The 21,327-nt window shown below is 38.1% G+C and overlaps 1 protein-coding gene across 4 annotated transcripts; it reads right to left on the reverse strand.

Moving 5' to 3' along the window:
• Nucleotides 1–598: 598 nt before the first annotated feature.
• On the reverse strand, nucleotides 599–20,963 carry depdc5 (DEP domain containing 5, GATOR1 subcomplex subunit). 4 transcript variants are annotated; one of them, XM_059539487.1, is made up of 42 exons: nucleotides 20,469–20,668; nucleotides 20,305–20,392; nucleotides 19,345–19,391; nucleotides 19,168–19,253; nucleotides 18,961–19,044; nucleotides 18,826–18,875; nucleotides 18,259–18,328; nucleotides 18,099–18,177; nucleotides 17,951–18,012; nucleotides 17,771–17,840; nucleotides 17,618–17,690; nucleotides 17,445–17,548; nucleotides 16,329–16,403; nucleotides 16,105–16,239; nucleotides 15,961–16,022; nucleotides 15,781–15,854; nucleotides 15,294–15,363; nucleotides 15,134–15,170; nucleotides 14,923–15,043; nucleotides 13,994–14,223; nucleotides 13,705–13,905; nucleotides 12,029–12,164; nucleotides 11,831–11,928; nucleotides 10,687–10,737; nucleotides 8,806–8,989; nucleotides 7,387–7,544; nucleotides 7,160–7,280; nucleotides 6,902–7,069; nucleotides 6,589–6,820; nucleotides 6,360–6,493; nucleotides 6,051–6,162; nucleotides 5,452–5,514; nucleotides 4,516–4,652; nucleotides 4,343–4,423; nucleotides 4,125–4,257; nucleotides 3,940–4,045; nucleotides 3,373–3,612; nucleotides 2,084–2,253; nucleotides 1,731–1,902; nucleotides 1,344–1,404; nucleotides 1,134–1,216; nucleotides 599–1,009 (listed from the first exon to the last, which is right to left on the reverse strand). In XM_059539487.1, exons 1-42 carry the CDS (start codon nucleotides 20,524–20,526, stop codon nucleotides 711–713), a joined length of 4,815 nt encoding a protein of 1,604 aa, XP_059395470.1. In that variant the 5' UTR covers nucleotides 20,527–20,668; the 3' UTR covers nucleotides 599–710. The 4 variants fall into 4 exon arrangements, with proteins under 4 accessions (XP_059395470.1, XP_059395467.1, XP_059395469.1 ...); XM_059539484.1 differs by lacking the exons at nucleotides 599–1,009; nucleotides 1,134–1,216; nucleotides 1,344–1,404; ... (9 more) ...; nucleotides 6,360–6,493; nucleotides 6,589–6,820 and having other exon boundaries at nucleotides 6,856–7,069; nucleotides 8,806–8,962; nucleotides 20,469–20,963; XM_059539486.1 differs by lacking the exons at nucleotides 599–1,009; nucleotides 1,134–1,216; nucleotides 1,344–1,404; ... (15 more) ...; nucleotides 10,687–10,737; nucleotides 11,831–11,928 and having other exon boundaries at nucleotides 12,113–12,584; nucleotides 20,469–20,963.
• Nucleotides 20,964–21,327: the final 364 nt, after the last annotated feature.

Genomic DNA, 21,327 nt, shown 5'->3' on the forward strand with positions numbered 1-21,327 from the left:
AGACAAAATGTGTGGACTGGACTCTATTCAGTGAGAACAAAGGTCAAGTGTTTATTCCTAGCACTGGCTGATGTTCCTGCAGTGCTACTGCTGAAGACATGCAGTTACTGCATTGTAACAGTGGGGCTTAATTGGATCAACCAGACCATGGAGATAATAGAAATAAAGTTGTATCTAATAGATCTTTGCTTTTGTTGAAGAATTCATTGTATGTCCCTTAACTAGCGATTTGTCTTTGATAACCAAAATGAAAAGGTGAAAGACCATGAATAACCATAAACATAAACTATCTTAACTCCTGATCAACACATTTGCTATTAATTATCACGAGATTTAAAATATTTAATCCGCATATAAACATGGGCCAGGCTAATGCAAATGTATAACTATGGGACCAAGCATTTTAAAAAAATTAATAAAAAACTGCTAAACTGTTTTGTAATGTTTTTAAAATAAGGCTTAGCAATAATGAACAAATTGATCCGATTATGTACAATTTCCTTAAGACCTACCATTCACTCAAACCCAGTGATGGGTTCAGGACATTGCAGGTGCATGTGCAGACACTCTGAAAACATATGACTCATCCATTTGAGTGTTTGATGATGAGGCTGTTTGCTTTATTTCTCTCTGATTAGATGATAGCAGCAGTACATTAGCTCTTAAAACAGAGGCAGTCTCTGTTTTCTCTGACACAGTTTTGCCTTTTCTTAAGGGGCACTGGCGTTCATTTTCTCAACACAGCTTTCCCAGAAGGTCACCAGTCGATTATCCTTGTTGGCACAAAAGTCCGTGAAATCCCGCAACAGGCGGTCAGCCAGTTTCTCGTCCCCCAGCACGCCAGTCCTCCAGGCTTTGGTCAGCATGGTGTTGTAGGCCCAATAGTAACCCACTCGCTCCTCAGAACCAAACAGGCTCTGATTGGTGGAGGTAGCGGAGTTACGGCGCCGCCGCTGTCCACTGGAGTATTTTTTACTTTTTGAGTAAGGCAGCTGAAGAAAAACTGTACCTGGATACAGAGATAAACATTCCCGAGTGATAGTGATAACGAAAGAGCAAGAGGTAAAGATTAAAAGAATTAGTAAAAAAGTAGTAGTGCTAGTATAGTTTATACAGTTCATAAAAGCATGTACCTGTTACATGGATGTATTGAGGTTTGTTCTCTGATGGAAAGTTAAAAGCTGATGCTGAGAATTTGTCATGAACAAAGCCAAATCTTCAAAGAAGAAAGGAAGTTGTTTTAATGAGGAAAAACACAGGACCATTACACCTTAATAAATAGATTTAACTAGAAATAAACTAGATTCACTCAATGAGAAATAATATTTCTATGCTCTCTTTACCTGGAGATTATGGCCTCCTGAAACAACTGCATTCTGTCCCAGTATGTCTCTGGCTCAAACCCTGAATGAGTACAGCAGTGCCATAATGGAAGATAATCAAACTTTCACTTAACATAAAATGACAACGGCAGTTCTAAATATTGAGACAAATTCTATGAAAGAAGAACCGTGAAATTAATCGCGATTGATCATCATATCATAAATATATTCAAAAGTCATTAAAGACCAAAACAGACTATTTACCTAAGATTTTTGCACTGAGTATCTAGGATATTACAGTGTTAGCTTAGCAATGTGCAAACACCAAACAGAGACAATGGATTCACAAATATATATGGACTTCTACAACCATCACACCATTCAATCTGTTTCTTTTTCTGTCCTCACCCTCAAACAGGTTATCACAGCCCTCCTTTAGCAGGCACTGGATATTAAGGGGGATAAACAACTGAGCACGGAGAGGGTCACCATATAGGTACGATGACAAAGCAAAGGGCACCTCCAACACAGGTACAAGCAGGAATCCACAAGATGCTGCCTTTCTGTGCCAGCCTTGCACCTGAAAAAGAAGAGTCCAGTGCTTTAGTACTATGTCTCAACCTCAGATGTTATGTTTGGGCCTTTAGTTGGTAGTAGTTAACTACATGCATCTGGATGACTTTGCTTGATAGTCCTCGATAGAATAAACACCTCGTCACCTCATTCAGGGATTTTTAAAACTCTGCTCATCCTATGCTTACCATTTCAAAGAGTACGGCTGCAGTAACAGCCATCCAGTGCAGCTTGATTTCAAAGGCAGTGTTGAGGGAGAAGTTGCCATGGTAATAGCAGCTGCACCATTCAGTCCGATCACTGCGATTGTTCACATCAACGTCCAAGGTGACTGTTTTCTGCTCTGGAACCGTGGCAGCTGAGAGAGGAGGGGTAAAAACAGAGCAAGAAAGACGGAGAGAGAGTAGAAATTGCCAAAAGGATGAAATGACAGAGGTCAGGCATAGAGTTATTAAGACCTTTAATGGGTCAATGAAGAGTAGTTGCGATAAAAGAGTTTATGGCAATTAGTGCTCATGACATCTGTAACTAAAATTGAGAATGAACTAATGATTCTGAGATCTAGGGTGATTTTCCATCATGCATTAAAGGCAAGTAGGATGCATGAAGCGTATATGGCAGGAAAACACTGAAAGCTGAAAGCAATGTCAGAAAGGCAATGGGTTGGCAGAAAAGCTTTGCTTAGGTTTAGGAACAATGCAGGAAAATCACACATCCAGCAGCAACAGGACAGATGGAGGACAGCAGGAAGAACCCATACCACAGCACTACTGGACCACAGCCACTACTTTACAACATGCACTACTGGTGTACAAGACATCATTATAGCCCACCCAACACAGCGGTTTGATTGGTGTATTGGGGAATCAGTCCATGCTCTGATTGGAACAGCTTGCAAAGCAATTTTGCCCTGATAGAATATCTGTAACCATGCTACTTGTAGGGTGCATGTACTGTGACACCGATTGATGGCTAATTGGGATTGTTATAATTGCAGAATTACAATCACAGTCTACAACAATCAGTCAAAAAGGGAATCGAGGTGTTATCAACATGATTTGGGCATTGCGGGAATGAAAAGGATGAAATAAAGGTGTACTACTTTTCTACAACAGCATGCAGTGCCAGAATGGAGAAGAGTCACATGAAGTCAGATGCTTAGTTTTTCATAAGTACAATTTCTTGATGGAAGTGGCTGAATCAAAAGCAGTGTTTCCTGAGAAGAATATGTTGTTTGAATGTTGATCTTTATATGTTAGTGGAGTTGCAGAAGTTTCCAATTGCGCATTGATGTTGGGTTGACTAGTAGATGGCATAGATGATATCTGAATGCTTTAGTAATATGAGAATAAATTATTTGACTTTGCGTGACTCATTCACCCAACTAGCCTTCCAGAACTTTCGGGGGAGGGAGTATGGCATACTGCCTTAAGGTGCGGAGCATGGCTGCTCTAGGATCAGAGCCGGCTGTGTGTACCTAGCAGTGCAGCAGCTTGGCTGCGTCCTCCAAAGCTGCGGCTGAAGGAGCTATGCCTACTTGCATACGAGGCTGGCCGGCTGGGCAACCAGGGCAGGAGGAAAGCAGGTAAGTCACAGGGCCGACGTTCCTCCATAACAAAGGCCACCTCAAACCACTTCCTCTGGAACAGAGCGAAGTCCTCCAAAGCTGCAGCAGACCATACATTGGCTCCTGCTGGGGGCAGCTGAGTCGTAGGGGCTGTAGGGAATAGATGTGTGTTTTCATGAAGGGTAGACACAGTCTTGTGTGTCCAGTCCAAGACACAGTCGTGCTAACAATGAGATTGCAGACAGTGATGCTCAATCTGGAGATCACTACGGATCCTGGTGGATCACTGAATTGTGTACTCCAGAAATTGCAACTTCTCATTGAAAATGAATGAAGTCCAGTTGCTTTGTAAATCACAGGCTGTGAATCTCCCTTGATACAGTTAGTTACAGTAGGAATGGCTAGCAGCAACCTAGCACCTGCAGAAACTTGGCAACCACTAACCAGGTAATCTTGATAAATAAAGTCGATTCTTACCCTTCTCATTGTCTTTGTCGACAATTCTGTAGAGGTAGAACCCATAGACAAACGTTCGCATGGCATCACCAGAGGCATGCGTAATAAGACCTTCATCCAGCATTTTCTACAGGAGCATCAACGAGATGGTAAAGTTTTTGAATACAAACAGACAACTATGACTTTTGCAATGTTCTCAATTTTACCTGCATGATTTCTACTGCAATGCCTTGTGTGGCAACATTCTCCACAGTGCTGACCAGCCAATGTACAACCTCAGCACTGACAAAGCAGTTGGGAGGCAGGCCCCTCTGCTCTGGCAAAAGCTGCACTCCAGTGCTGCAAGCACAGGAAGTCAATTTATATCACACATGGGTGACATAATAGAACACTAATAAATAATTAAGGATTCAAAGACTCTCACGTGGGATGCTTAATGGCTTCCAGGATCTCCATTAGTGTGGACGATGAGGAAAGAGTCAATCCACTGGATCCTGACAGCCCGCTGTAATGTGACATGAAAGTGGCAAGTTCTGATTTGAACATAGAGGAAGCCATGTTCAGACATGTTCGGAATAAGATAAGGCATTCTCTTACCCAGTCTCTGCACCAGTGCCTGGGGTTGGGTCTCCTGTGGCTTGGGATGTAGCTGATGTTCTTTCTCCTGGTTGGTTGCCTCCTTTGTCCAGCAACCCTCCCTCTATGTGATTTGCTGAAACCTGTTCAGCTGGCAGCTAAGAAACCCAGTGGGAATGTGTCAAGATATCTTCATGCAAACAAGTTCAAAAACAGCACTGCACAGGACTGACAAGGGGTGCAAAATGCTGAGATATCTTCATGCTACCTGCATCCGGTGACTAGCAGGAATGCGTCTTACATAGAAAATACCCGGTACTTGTCTCCACACAAATTTTCTACCTTCCTTCCTTATTTTCTACATTCTTTGATGTAACCTTTGTAAACCACTCTGGCATTATTTAATTGATTTACCACTTTATTGCATGCTTTTCCATTACTGTGGTCTCATAAGGGGGGTGGTATTATGTAGTAAAAAAAGCAAAATTTGAAGACTCGCTTTAGTTGTTGGTCAGATGACCTCTTCCCATCTGCTCCGGGCCAGAATTAGCTGCAATGTGGAACAGTTACTATATGCCGCTAGACAAAAATCTGGCTACGTGAGATTAGCAGCACTCTAAATGTGTTCAGGATGTGAAGTGAGATTAAATGAAAAGTGCACATGCATTCTTCCATTAGACAACAGGAGTGATGCAGTCTAGCACTACAGTGGAACTCTTAGTGGTTAAGATGTTAAATGAAGCGATTTTATGTAATATTGATTATGGGTACACACACAAACAGGAATGACTTTTCATTATCACGCTGACTACAAAAACACTAGATAGAAACAACAACCTTCACATTTTAATGCCAGTGAGAGGTTGGACAAATACGCACACAAATGGTTTATACGCACACACGCGCATTGAGAGAGACAGACGGCTGCAACAGAGCAGAGAGGGGGCAGTGACTGACCTGAGAGTGACAGATGTAGGAGGAACGTGGACTACGAATGAAGTCCAAAATGAAGGCAGCCTCCTGTCAGCATTTTAGGAGGAATACACCAGAAAGAGAGAAAATAACCCCCAGAGATCAGAGCAAGAACAAGGCAGTAATGGAAGAGGAAGAGGCTAAGGTCAAAAGAGCCAAGGAAGGAGCAAGAAAACATAAACGCACTGCAAATAATATACATGATTCAATACTGAGACAACAGGAAAACATGAGCTTAATGAAGGAGGAATTAAAATGAATTAAAAATTTGAATTGTATTTATAACACTTTTATGCAACTAATAACATATTAACTTAAAATTTAATTAACCCCCTGATATTACATTATTGTGGCAATTTATAGTAGTTGCATTTAATACTAACTTTTAATTCGGTTTCAAAAACTATGATCAGTCTTTAAACCAAGCAGACAAAGGTAAAAATTACAGAAAAAAGCCAGCAAGCAAAACATACTGTATAAATTTAATAGCTCTCTTTCCCACTCAAAAAGCACAAAGAGGCACACAGGAAGCCAGGAACTACACAACAGCACAGTCCATTCGGCGGTCTGCCTCGGTCTCTCACCTTACGGGGGCTATCGACATAGGAAGTTGTTAGGGCAACGCTGGCAGCATCACTGAAAGGACCACATGATTTCCCAACATGCTGAGCAGCAAGCTGCTGCTCTTCTAAACTCCTGCAGATCAAAGACATCTTACCAGCATTAGAAAAGAGCCTGGAATCTCTGGCATTTTATAAAACTCTTACCATATGCGTCACTAGATAAAATTCTCAAAAAATCTCATTGTTTCTGGCATGCAAAAACACTTGTTTCTCATTGATGTAGCACTGTGGTATTTATTTAGTTTGCCGATATCTGCCTGCACAACTTACTTCTGTGTCTGATCCAACTCAAGGAGTGCAGATAGGGCAGAGGTGCCTTTTTTGCCCACAGGGGGCACTATAGGCTCCGGGTTGTAGGATGAGAGGGCTCCTGTTACCTGCAGACCTTTAATGGTAGCTCCTTTCTGTAATAAACAGAGCAGTTGTTATTGTATAACCCTGATGAGTGGTTCTATCCCTTTTGACTCATTTGTGCTTATCCTGTTAGCTGTGCACTTACGCGGATAATTCGATCAGATCGGTGACGGCGACGAATCCTGTTCAGGCCTTCCAAAAAGCGGATAAATCCATCCAAAAGAGACCAGTCACTAGTGCCAGAGAGGCCATCCCGCCCTGCCCCCATTCCATCCCCATACACATCCCAGTGACCCTCACCATCCGCCACTCGCTTGGCTCCGCCCGCTGGCAGCAGCAAGAATCGCGTGCGCCAGAACTTCAGAGAGTCAATAAGACTGTGGAAGAGAAAGGAATGGGATTTTATGGGCATCTGCCTTTTATCGCGTCAGAGCCATGGTGTTAGCAAAGCCACTTGCCTGAAATCCTCTGAACCAGCAGAGCAGATGTACTGGTCCAGGTAGTTCCATTTGTACTCCTCTAACCGCTCGTGGCTGAACTCCACCCAAAATGGCAAAAAGTGGGCGTCTGCATGTGGAGGGCACAGATTGTAGCTATACTGAATCTGTGTGGATTCATAAGGATACCTAAGGACACACAAAACACATTTGAGGGCATTTCTAGAAGAACAAATAACATACTGTAAATCGAAACCGAATGACTAAGAACAAACTAACTTTGGGAGGTAACGGGTGACAGTAATGATCTTATCTTTAAGGCAGACTTTATGAAAGGTTCTTCCCATACTGAGCCAGTAAACACTCTCCTCCTCCTCTGGTTTGCGTCGAGACACCAGCCCTGAAAAGCACACCTTTAAACTTCTTACCTGCATTACAATGGAGCATGATTTATAAAAAAAGAAGACTACTCAATTTTTCAAAGGGGAGTGCAGTAGAGGATGTACCTCGGGAATAAAGGGGACTGCTACTGAGGGGTGGGGCTATAGCTGGCTGTGGCTTCTTGTTAGCCTGTACAATGATCTGATAGCCTTGCATCAGTCGTTGACAGATGAACTCTTCAAACACCTGATGGGCCATCATCACTGGAGACTCATCATCACGTCTACAGAAGATTAAAGGCATTCATTTTGGACTTAGATCTTCAATATACAAGAAATCTATAGTGGGGTTCAAAAGTATGAGAATACTTGAGATAATCAGTGATTCGTTGTAATAATAAAACTTTTCTTTTTGCACAATTTTTGTTTTAATTCTTCGATTGTTGGATTTTTTTTGTAGAATGTAGAATCATGAGTAACAGTTTAATGGTAACAAACATGATTATTTAAATGGCTGAAAAAAATGGGGGATGATGGCTTTAACAAACCTTGGAGCTCACAGCAAGTCAGTCTTTAAAGGTACAAAGGATACAGTTAAAATCAATTCTCCTATGGAGAATATTAATGTCATTTTTACCATTATTTTAGCCAAATATTGAACTTTGTTAGCCAATATAAACACTGCCTGGCCAAAAATTGTCACTCTCTCAATGTTAATGTCAAGATTTTAGGACTGGATCATTATTGCATTGTTTCTGGCATGTTAAATTTATGGCAACGATGCTTTTAACACTAACCGATGCAGTATGTAGCTTTTTTATTTCTTAAACAACAATGTCAGAAGATTTTACCATGTACATAATCCAGAATGACAATGGCAAGATTTATCAGGCTTAAATTAGGAAAGATTGGCCACCACACAGTCTTGAGTTTAAACCTATTGAAAATGAGTAGACTTTACACTGCCTGTCCAAAAAAGTTGCACACTCTAATATTAATATTAATATTTCATTGGAGCACCTTTAATTTAACATTGTGCTTTCATTATGGCATTTTCGAAAATGTCATATAACATCACATTATTTTCACCAAGAGTTAATAAGCATACATTTTTGGCCGAGATCTTGTATTGACATTGACAAAGACTTTCAATGGGGTTAAGCTCAGGACACTCAATGAAAAATAAATTTAAGCAACAAAAAGATTCCTCATGCTCCTCAAGTAAGCTGCTCTTTCACAGTTTGTGGCAAATTAATTTTGACATTGTCATCCTGGAATATGGACATGGGTACATCTTCCAACATGGTTAAGAATGGAAAATCTACACACTGTATCACGTAGGATAAATAGAATTATTGCACAACATACAGCATGCCGGAAACACATTTATCACTGCAATAATGATCCAATTCTAGACTCTTCATTATTTGCTTAATCCAAACAGAGATTTTTTTTAAGCATATATACACAACAGTATATAGTGCATAAAATACGAAAGCCTTTTTTTTTTTTACCTATACCACCTAACCCCTATTGTCTTTTTACCTCTCCAGGTCAGTGTGTGGCAGCAGGTCATAGCAGCCCTCTGTGTAGTCATTCTGCAGGGTTTGGCGGTCGGGAAAGTAATCGGTGGTGAGCGGGAGGCAGGCGGGAGTGGTGAGGGACTTCCAGTCCACCCCAACCGTGCAGCAGAAACTAGGCACTGTCGGAGGGGCAGACAGCAGCAGGACTTCAGGGGCACCCCCATCACACACACACAGCGTCCAACAGCGCATGACACACGTACCACATGGACGTAACAGATCGCATTCATACACATTCACACGTAAGGCCCGATTGAAAATTAGCAGACAGATTGAGAGAGAAAGAGGCAGAAGAAGAGAGTGGGAACCATTTCAGGCAGACACATACAAGACACAACAAGGAGAAAGTGGGAAAAGAAAAAGGAGTGTGTTACCATCATTGTCGTAATTAAACTGAAATTACAGTGAACACTACATGCAAAATTAACATGCACTAAAGGCACTGTGAGCATCGTGACAACACTGATGAGTAAAAAGGGTGAACGGCCATCTGTACATCAACATCAACACATGATTGACAGAAAAGATGACCAGTACTTGTAGAATTCAGGTAAGGCATGCGTGAGTGTGTGGCAGTGTGATTTTACATATTCGTGATTTGTGATTTTATTGAGGGTTACAAAGCTTGTGAGTGGGAGGGAATTGAAGTTTGATACTTGATTAGTATAGAGAGAAAGGGGAATTTTGGAAATAGAGAAATCCCCGGTGGTACAGTGAGAAAACCAGAAATCCCATAACAATCTGAGGTGGAATTCACTAAGAATAAATCGCGCACAATGCTAGCAATGTTAAGTTATCGTTTTAGCATCTTATTCAGTTCACTGTCATTACACTCAACACATCTTTTTCTGTCGGCGATCTATGTTAGAGGAGTCTTATTTGTAAATATCACTAGTCAATTAAAATGCTAGCTTAGCCAACACACTAACTAAATAAACATTTAATTCTTATTTTTGAATATCACTAGCCGAATAGCATGCTAGCTTATCCTATGCCCCTAACATGAAACAAATGTTAAAAATTTGTCAATATCATTAGCTGATTAATGTGATAGTTTAGCCAACACCCTTCATACTCTAATGGAATGGGTGTTCAATTCTTATTTGTGAATATTAATAGCCAATTAAAATGTTAGCTTAACCTACACCATATTGGAACAAATGTTCAATCCTTATTTGTAAATATCACTAGCCGATTAATGTGTTAGCTTAGCCTACACCCAAGAAACCCCAACTGAACAAATATTCAATTCTTGTTTGTTAATATCTCTAGCAATTAGCAAGCTAACTTGGCCTACACACTAATGCAACAAATGTATAATTCTGATTATTAAACATTAATGGAAAACTAGCATGCTAGCTTTACCTAACCCCTTTACACCATAATTGAACAAAATGTTTAATTGGACAGACAAATTGAAAACAAACGCTCAAGTGGCGCAACTGTTTAGTGAATACCCTCAGAAGTTCTGGACCACCTTTTTCGCTCATCAAACTTTCACCCATAAACAACACAGCCACTCAACTATGATCTATAGCAATGGCTCGAGATACCCAAACAACCTTATACAAAGATAAAGAACAGAAATTCCCTCAAAGGCACACCTAATTTGAGGTTACTAACCCAAAAGTGTCCAAATCAAATGTACAAGCAAAGACTTAAATACCTTAAATCATTCAACAATAAATCCCAGCCTTCCCCAATCAAATATGAATGTATTTAAGTAACTGAGCTAACAAATTTATATTTCTGTGGGTCTATATGTGGCAAATTTTCTTTTGTGTGGGATTGAATAGATACTGGAGATGTGATTTGTTTTCTTCAATGATGGGGAAGAACTCACTCGGATCTGGACTGGAGTAATCCTCAAAAGAACCACGGTTCACTGGTGTTCCTATGAAAGCAAGAGCAGTAACAGCATGAACTCAACATCTGGTTTCAGAGAGAACAGTCATTTGATGATCAAATATTGTAATAAAAATTAGTGGTAAAAAAAAAAACTAGAGTGGCCCCAAGAAGTGTTCACTGGTCATACTTAATAATGCATTAATGTCATTTAGCAGATAATTCTGGTTTCTCTCATACCATTCTGGTTTCTCGTCAATGGCATTAAAGGGACAGTTCGCCCACAGATGAAAATGTACTCACCCTCCACTTGTTCCAAACTGTATGAATTTCTTTATTTTTATATTCTGAAGAATGTTGGTTAGACAAAACAAGCCAATGGCTGCCGTCAACTGTTAAGTTACCAACATTCTTTTCTTCTGTGCTCAGCCGTAGAAACTAATACAGGTTTGGAATAACTTGAGGCTGAATATATGACATTTCTGGCTGAACTATTAGTTTCGAGTAACAAATATTGACAAATTAATCAATAAAATTGTAATTTCAATTAATTCCTTAACTCATAATTGTACCTTTAATCCCATTAACAAAAAGTCAGTAATTAAACTGATTTGAGTCTTAAAAGAACCTAAACAGACTGGCTCATGCGAATCATTCGCTGCATGTATTTTGAATTGCTGCAAAAAAACAAAGGAGTCATTTTTTGGGACTCAGACTACACAAGTTGTGTTTATGTCTTTGATTTCCTACAAAGGACCAACTCATATAAGTTGATTCATTCAGGAATGAGACTACACCAGTCAGGCTGCGAGCTTTTTTGATTCACAATGAAGAACCAGGTCACAAGAGTCATTTGTTTGGGACTTGGACTACACTAGTCACACTGTATGTTTTTGATTCGCTACAAAGAACCAACTCATAAAAATCATCTGTTTGGGAATCAGACTATACCAGCTGCATTGTATATTTTTGAATCTCTACAAAGAACCGACTCCTTAGAATCATACATTTGGGAATCAGACTACCCTTCTCATGCTACACATTTTTGATTAACTACAAAGAATCAGCACTTAAGAATCACTCTGACATTCATAAACTGTATAAATATATATTTTTAGGGCCAGTGTATATTAGTAGGTCACCAGTGCTGTTGCTACTAGCTGGGCTTCCAGAGACATTATCAGGAACTCCCGTGATATACAGTCCATTCTCTCCTGCATGACGGGATGCGTTCCGCTTGCTAAAACACACACATTTACACCAATATTAGTCTCTAGCTTTATCACATTGGTACATTTTCCCTGTCCAAATAACCTCTTACTCATGTGTGCGTGACTGACCTTCCCGTAGCTTCGTGATAGGCCAGTTCCAGCAGTTCGGCGGAGGTACGAGCCGGGTCCCTCTGCTCACTGCCCTGCAGCTCTGCCATGTTCTGTCGCGTCTGATGGTGAATCTGGATTGCCTCTCCAGAAGGACCTTGAACATCCACACAATTTCATGTAAAACATGTAGAGAACAGACTCTAGTTTAGCAGTCATTATGCAGTGCAGTGGATTTGTCTGCTTACAAAATGTAGTCTGTTACTGATTGCAAATAACATGACAAAAATTAACATTACACATTCCAGGTAATATAATCGGTAATCTTTTGGCATAACTTGTTTCTCCGATTGATTTAAATAGGATACTCTTGTACCATATTGATATAAAAATACAAAGAGAAAGAAAAGATATTCCATTTGTTGTTATTTACATTATTTATCTTCAGTGTTTCCCAAACTGGACTTCGTGAAGAAACTGCAGGGAGTTCATGAGTTTAAAGGGTTAGTTTACCCAAAAATGAAACATCTGTCATTAATTACTCACCCTCATGTTCCAAACCTGTAAGACTTTTGTTCTTCTTGGGAACACAAATTAAGATATTTTTAATCAAGTCTGAGAGCTCTCTGACAGCAAAGATATTATCATGATCAACGCACAGAAATGTAGCAAGGACATCGACATTCGAGAATACTTTTTGTGTAACAATAACAATAATAACAGAATTTATTCAGCAAATCTTCTCCCATTTTGGAGAGTACCCCAGAACATAATCAGCGCTGTCTGTCGTGCGCATTGCTGTTTATGCAGGGTCAGACAGTGCTCATATTCCATCAAAAATATCTTAATCTGTGTTTCTTACGGGTTTGGAATGACACAAGGGTGACTTATATTTATATTTATATATACTTATATTTTTGGGTGAACTAACCCTTAAATGAAAAGCTAATATTTCAAATTAAAATGAATAAATAAATATTTTTAAAAATTACAACAAACAAACTAAAACAGATTTAAAAGATGAAATATTATACTTGTTTACCTGCATATCGTGCGACCATGTGAATAATATGTATTCATGTTAGGGCTTGCATAGACTAGTCGACTACTTCAACCACTAGTCGGCGCTGTCGGAAACAATCGACTGCTTGAGCATGCATTAACCATAATGCATAAAAAGAGTTTGCAAGTACAACGTGAATTTTAGGATTACAATATTGCGTGTAGCTGTTACTTTCTATGAACTTATCTATGTTGCATGTAAAATTAAAATATATAATGTAATAATTAGGCGTGTGCCTGAAGCTGAATACCTTTTTTGGAATGGCACGGATAATGGTTTCAAAAACGAATAACAGACAAGGAATAATTCTGCCTGATGATTCTGCTGAGGGTGGCATGTACAGTAGCATGAAACAAGAATAGTCGAGTAACTCAAGTATTTTTTTTTAAATAAAAAATCGACTAGTAGAAATCAGTAGTCATGCAACCCCTAATTCATGTAATCAATAAAAATTCACTTTAGTCTTATTACGAGTACTTTACAATGTAATATTATCTAATTACAAGTACTTCATTTTTGGAACCTGTTTACGCAATCCAGATTAGATGTAATTGGTTACTACCCAGTACTGTCATTATGCAAAACATTTAACCACAGAATGCAGATGCAAGTACTTCACATGTGTATCACTTACCCACAGGAAATGTGTGCATCCAGCGGCGGCGGTTGGAGGTGAGTTTCATTGGCATGCGTGAGGGGGCGAATGGGTTGATGAGGGCCCTCTGCGGCGTGTAACCACCCGGCCGTATGTGCAGGGTGGACTCAGCGCTACCCACCATGAAGCGGCCCGGGGCACTGGAGTCCCTCTGGGATTCTACCATCTTTTCTAGCAATTCTGCAATGAGACAGACAAGAAGTAGCAAACATCAACCAGATGTTTCAGTCTACATCAACACACAGGTGCACTCTGATCAGTTCTGTACCTTTTGTGCAGCTGGTGTACCCCAGGGAGCTGCTGATCTCGTATTGGCCCTGAGCTGGGCGTGGGATGAGCAGGATGTTGGAGATGTGGCTCAGACTGTCATCTGATGCCAGGCTCCTCTGTTCTTCTGGTCCTGTAAGCCTGGCTGGGGGAGAGCTGCCTACTAAACCTCCACTAACATCTGTTGAGCCCCAACTTTTCCTGCTGGCTGACTCCCTCTCCCGACTTGACCTGACACAAAAGATCAGAGGCTGAATGTATAATCTGTCATATAAATTGATAAACTGGTAAGTATGAAAACGTCAAGATCTTAACTAGTGATGCACCTTAAATCAAAACATTGAAAACAGAATTAAAGTTTGCATTTAGCCTGAAAACCAAAGTTATGTAATAATTGTATATAAACATTTAAACTGCACAAAGGCACCAGGAGAGGGGTTACATTGGTGCCGTGGCCCGGATGGGAGTGTCTTTTGAAAGTTGAGTCTTTGTTTCATATCAAAAGTAGCAAATCACAAAGCTTATTGTGAGTGACAATTGGATTATATATTTTTTTTTTATGTTTTATTCACATGTAACCAGAATAGATTCATCAAAATAAAGATCTATTAAAATCAAGAAATCGATACTGTCAACCCAGCCCTAGTGTCCATACAAAATGGACACTGACACGCTATCACAAAGCATCTTATCAAGACACACACTAATTAAATTTCACCATTTCTGTCAATAATCTCAGCCATCCAAAAATGTATTCAATTAATTTTTTATATTTGGGGGTAATTCTGTTGCATCACTAATCCTAACATTAAGTGTCTTTCCATCCAGAAGCTCAAAGCAAGTGGATTTGTAACACTGCAGTCACAATTCAAGAAATGATTCACCCAAAAAATGAAACACGATGACAGGATTTTGATTATTTTAACGTACCTGAAGTTGGTGGACCTCTGGGCTCTGGAAGGTCCAGGAAGCCTGAAAACCTGAGAATCATACGCATCATAGTCCACCTGGATCGGAAGGCTGTTCTCCGCATCTTTTGGTGAACCAAGAGCTGAGAAAGACAAATCCAGCTCAAGTCAGACACAGTAAACCATTACACAATCTTGAACTAAAATATAAAACTTACTAGTGGCCTACTTACAGTGTTCTTTGCTGCTTTTAGCTTTCTCAGCATGAGCCTTAAAATGAAAAAACATCAGAGCGACAGCAGCTTCATTAGCAATTTTACACACATTAAGTCGTTCTCACATTAAAAATATTACATCACAAGGTGTTGTCAGTTAAAGTGCAATATTTCTAACCTTTTTTCCAGCCAGCTTGATCCGTGGTGTAAAACAGCTGCATGAGTTCTGGCTCTTTGATGTGTAAAAGCTGTAGATTCAATTTATTTACCAATGCGGTTGCATTTTCAAACACTTTATCCAAAATCCAAGCATTTTTTAAACTCAGAAACAAAGGAATTCAAGCACTCGTACGAACCCTTTTGTAGAATAAATATCAGAGATTCTGAAAAGTTTATTACCAGTATTGTGGATGTACTTAATTCACAAAAAAATTTTGATGCATAATTTACACTGTTTGTGCTATGAACATGAGTGATGTTTTATTATTCTCTTTTTAGCAGTCAATCTTTTGTTAAAAGGACGAACCTAAGCCCACATGACTGAGACTTAAGTGTTGGCTCCTTTAACTTGCTACCGACCACTAGGTGGTTGCTAGGGTGTACTGGGTAGTTAGTATACCCTAGCAAACACCTAGCAGTCAATAGCAACAACTCTCAAATCTCACCTGTGGTTAATCCAGTGAGGAAGATTGTAGTCATCACCAATTCTAGAGTCTCCATGCACTGTGCGGTTATGTAACTAATAACATGATATAAAAAATGTTTTTTCACCTTATTTAGAAGTATTAAATCATTCATATCTGATTTTATGCTCAAATGCCAAACCTAATATGGTCTTTACCAACCTTGAAGAGTGGAACAGCGTGGAGGGGCTGTTCTCCCATGCACACTAGATCAACACCGATGCCTGTTAGGAAGAGATCATACCATTAGCATCCACAGCTCTGTGCTACAAGACAAACAACGAAATGTTCAGCACACCCACTGACCATTGTCAATCATGCGCTGTTTGGTGAGGATCATGAGCAAGCGGTCTACCTCGAACACACCGACTCCTGGAGTAATGACCACTGACATCTGGCCCGTACGGTCAAAGTTACGGTTGATGTAGTGCTTATCAAAGACTGAAAGACACAAAACAGGACACTGATATCAGGACAAACAGCTTTACTGACGTGCTGTGGGACTTTAGACTAAATGTGCAATTACAAACCATTGAAAGACAAGTTGATAGCTTCTAGATAATTTCCCTGAGCAGCAGTGGAATTGTGTCCGCACAGGAATCCATCTGCAAAAACAAAAGACATTGACATAATGTCAATCTTCGAATGTTACACTTTCAATAATGCCATTTTCTATTTTCAACATTGATAAAAATAATAAATGTTTCTTTAGAGGCAATTCAGCATATTAGAATGATTTCTGAAGGATCACGTAACACTTAAGACTGGGGTATCAGAGGAATAAATAGCATTTTAATTAGGGCTGTCAGTCGATTACATTTTTTAAATCTAATTAATTACTTGTGTTGATGAATTAATCTAATTAATCGGGGGGAAATAATTTGGCTGTGAAAATAGCCCCAAAAGAACATTTAAAGAGAAAATATTAAGCAGACAAATACAAATAGTAGCTTTATAAAGAAATATTTTATTTGATTTAACATGACATTTATTACACATAAGGCTGCAGCAGCCTAACATCAACTATGGAACATAAGACAATTTAAGAAGCATCTTAGTTTTTTTTCGTTAATGGAATTAAATTCACTGGTAACCAAAACAGATTTGTTACAAACTGTCTTCAAAATACCTTCTTGTTCCACAAAAGACAGTAAGTCAATTATGTTTGAGTAAATTATGACCTAATTAAAGTCCCCCTCTAAATAAGAATACTAAATAAGAATACTCTAAATAAGAAACTAAAACTGCCAGCAGGTGGCGGTAATGTCTTAATGAGTCATTCGATTCTTCAAACGGCTCTTCTTATAAATGAGCCTTTGAGACATTGTTTCACACAATTCGTTCAAAACGCGGATTCATTCAGAAACTAAATACGGCCCCAGTGTCATGAATTTTAGGGCATAACCGCATTTATGGAGTTGTTGCCCTGCATCATATCTGTTAAGTTAACTCGTTAAATGGACAGCCCTAATTTTAATATACAGTATATTACAATAGAAAACAGTTATTGTAAATTGTAATAATTATTTTACAGTATTACTTATTATATACTTATAGTATATATATATATATATATATATATATATATATATATATATATATATATATATATATATATATACTGTATAACAGGACTGCATACGCACCTGCTCCTTTAAGACGCACGAGCACTGGATATTGTATGAAGAGTTTTTTAATGGTGATGAGCAGAGATGTCCACTCATCACGCCTTTCATTCTGGGCGACCACCCTGCAAGAGAATGAAAATTAGGACTGCTGCTTCAACTATTACAAAGCTGCCATTGAGAACTTCTGGGACCTGTAGAAATCCTCATAATAACGTCCCTCGTGGTCTTGTCGGACTGATGCTCTTTGGAGCTCTGGGAACTCTTCTACATAAAGAAAGATACAAAGTCAATTATTATTATTCAAATCATACAACCAAAGCACTGTTAAAATATGAAACACTTACCCAGTGATTTGGCAGAGTAGAAGGTACGAGAGAACAGCACCACTGTAACCTCATGGCTGCAATTCTTCTCCTAGAAAAATGTATATATTTTAACAATCCCACAGTGGCAAAGAGCTAAGTGTCATAGTCAGCTATATTGTGCAGATGACATTACTGTTAAATGGTAAAGCTGACACTCACCTTCCATTTAGCAAACAGATCTGAGAGGAAACCATTGACAGCTTTCTCAAAGTAAAGATCACCTGTGAATGAAGACAGCAGCTTAAAAAATCCTGAGATAATCGATTTTTCTCTTCAAATATACATAATGGTTAAATGGTCTCTTTACCATAGATATCAAAGTCCCACATCTCACAGCTCATCTGAATGAATATATAAACCATTGCAGAGGTGGACCGGAACACCACCTAGATGGAGAAAACGTGGAGAAAAAAGATTTATAGTGATGGATAGTAAAACAAACTGAATTTCCAAAGAGACTTTCTCACCCTTGTATCTTCACTAATGTAGCCACAAGTGACCTTCTCTCCTTTTACCCACAATTCACTGGCCTGGGCCCTGAAACCATGATAAAACCATTATTTAGTTAGACATACACTATTGTTCAAAAGTTTGGGTTCAGTGAGATTTTAAATGTTTTCTCTTATGCTCACCAAGACTATAGTAAAAACAGTAATTTTGTGAAATATTAGTACAATTTAAAATGTTTACTATTTGAGTATGTTTTCAAATGTAATTTATTTCTGGGATGCAAAGCTACATTTTCAGTATCATTAAAGCGGTCTTCAGTGTCACGTGATCTTCAGAAATCATTCTAATATGGTGATTTGCTACTCAAAAAACATTTTTTATTATTATCAACGTTGAAAAAAAGTTTAATTTTTTGTGGAAACTGATGGAAAAGGAAAAAGCGTAACATTTTAAGTTTCTTTACTGTCACTTCTGATCAATTTAAACTACTACTACTACTATTATACATATACTTCTGACTGTAAAATACTTAAAATGACCAATCAGAATCAATCCAGACAGCCTGTAATAATGGATGTTGTTACCTGATTCCTGCAAACTCTACTTTCTGTGTCACATACGCACATGTGCTCACCTGAAAGATCAACATAGAGACATAAACATCACTACAAGACATCAAAAATGAACATCCCATGCAGATTTGAATCTAATCTCCTCACCAAGCTCTTCTTCAGTCTCCACATGTCTCCTCGTCCAATATACTGATCTTTGAAGGTGAGCTCCACCAGATCCAAAGTCACTTCCTGTAAATTTCAATGGAGCATTTAGGTAATACGGTATGATGAGTGGCTGTGCTATATTGTACATATAGTCTTTAAAATTAAATAGTAGCACTGTGCAATAAAGTGTATTTCTGTATAAAATACCTTTGGGTCCACAATATTGATGATGACGTCCTGGTAGGCGCGAAGTTTGAAGGCCTGAGCCACTGTCTGATCTACACTGATAGTTTCTGTTTGCGGGAAAAGTGAAAATTAATTTAGAAAATGAACACCAATTAATAGTTACTAGCACAGAAAAATAAGCGCTAATTTAAAACACACCTTTCTGCAGGTCTTCTTTCAAACTCTTGACCTGCAGCAGCAGAGAACTAAGACAAAGACAGAAATTATAAACCAAATTATTATCGATGCATATATTAATATACAGATTACAATTGCTTTTACAGCACTTAACCCAGAAACTATTGGGTGGGACAAGGTTACTACAGAGGTTAAGTTAGGCTTAGAGATTCAGGGTTAGTACCTAGTTATCAACCAGTTATTATAATTGTTATAAAAAGTACATAGTATGTACACATGGAACAGGACTGTAAAATAATGTGCTACCAATGTACCATGCAAAATACTATACTGTATAATATAGAAGACAACATTGTTATTTTATTAATAAGTTGAATTTGCTTTAAATTAGATATTTTCTGTTTTGTTTATAATTTTAGTTAAAGTTTTAGTAAATTTGTTGTCTGTTTTTGTTAAAAAAAATATTGTTAATAAATATATTTTATTTAAACATCCGATTTCTCTCTCTCTCTCTCTCTCTCTCTCTCACACACACACACACACATATATATATATATATATATATATATATATATATATATATATATATATATATATATATATATTCATTACAACTTTCATGTTAGATTGTGTTGTAATATTTTTTTTATAGGATGAAATGTTACATTTTTATGAGAATAACCAGATATATATGTGTGTGTGTGTGTGTGTGTGTGTGTGTGTGTGTGTGTGTAGTCTATATAGGTTTTTATTCATTATTATTTGTTTTAGTTAGAAAAAAACTGTTCACAAATGTATTTTATTTCAAGTAATTTATTAAATATTTTATTTCAAGATTTACATACATTAAAGCATTCCATGTAAGATTTCATTTTCCATTTAACCGAATTATGACTATATAGTTTTTCCAAATAATTTTAGAATGAACTGTGACATAATTTGACATGACATGTCCTGAAATCAGCAGAAAGCTCCTCTCACCTGTACTCATCATTTGGATGTGCAATCTCAACAATATCCCCCAGTTTAACCTGAGGAAAGACTTTAGGATTCATCATCAACTCATCATCTGTGGAGAAACACAAGGATGTTAAATGAGCCACCGTCATAAACTAAAACCAATGAAGTATTAAGAACATTCTCACCACTCCCTCCAAAACCCCTCTTGTGCACCACAAGTTTGTAGGACTTGTTTGCCTTCATGGTAACAGTCGCTGTAGTCTTAATGATGTACAAATCAGTCACATACACATTTACAAACAAACAAATATCCAGTGCTGAAGCAGTCTGCAGAATATCAATTCTTTCATTTCTGCAAACTTCAAATCGACATGATATGCAAGAACAAAAGTTTTAAATGACGTTCAAAGTGCTTAAAAACGAAGACGCGCAATCACATTCCTGTTAGTCTGTCATCCTCCTGTTTGTTTACATGTCGCGTGACTCTACTTCTGATCCCAGAGACAACGCTCTGCAAAACTTCTTCTAATTGTAAGACACGGGTTTATTAAATAGAGGATCCATATTTATTTATACAATGAGAACGCATATCTTAACTTATATCTACCAAATATAATGCAATATTTGTACTGTTTTCTGAACTAAGCGGACAGTGTCTTCTTCGGGTTTGTAATAATAGAGATGAACAGCGCCGCCTAATGTATTGGAGATTAGCGGTCAGGTTTAGTAGTAATATAATATAATATAATATAATATAATATAATATAATATAATATAATATAATATAATATAATATAATATAATATAATATAATATAATATAATATAATATAATATAATATATAACACTGTAAAGTAAAGATTTTACCATTTTCAGAATGTATGATAATGTATTTAGCTTTCTTTGTAGACATAGCTCAAATAATAAGTCTAGCCATCTGTTACACTTCATGATCATGTATGAAAACTATCAAACTATGCTTTTTGTCTGATAAACGATATGTTTCCTTATATCACTGCTGTACATTTCTCAAGCTCGGTTAAC

The sequence above is a fragment of the Carassius carassius genome, chromosome 45 (assembly GCF_963082965.1).
Source record: "Carassius carassius chromosome 45, fCarCar2.1, whole genome shotgun sequence".
Classification (NCBI taxonomy): Eukaryota; Metazoa; Chordata; class Actinopteri; order Cypriniformes; family Cyprinidae; genus Carassius; species Carassius carassius.

What these genes read in the sequence shown, in the direction of transcription:
- depdc5 (XM_059539487.1), bottom strand. Translation starts at nt 20,526, where the DNA reads ATGAAGGCAAACAAGTCCTACAAACTTGTGGTGCACAAGAGGGGTTTT. An exon ending in TATCAACTTGTCTTTCAATG is followed by an intron (nt 16,240 to 16,328) that starts GTTTGTAATTGC and finishes TGTGTCTTTCAG; the next exon opens with TCTTTGATAAGCACTACATC. An exon ending in TATCACGAAGCTACGGGAAG is followed by an intron (nt 11,929 to 12,028) that starts GTCAGTCACGCA and finishes TGTGTGTTTTAG; the next exon opens with CAAGCGGAACGCATCCCGTC.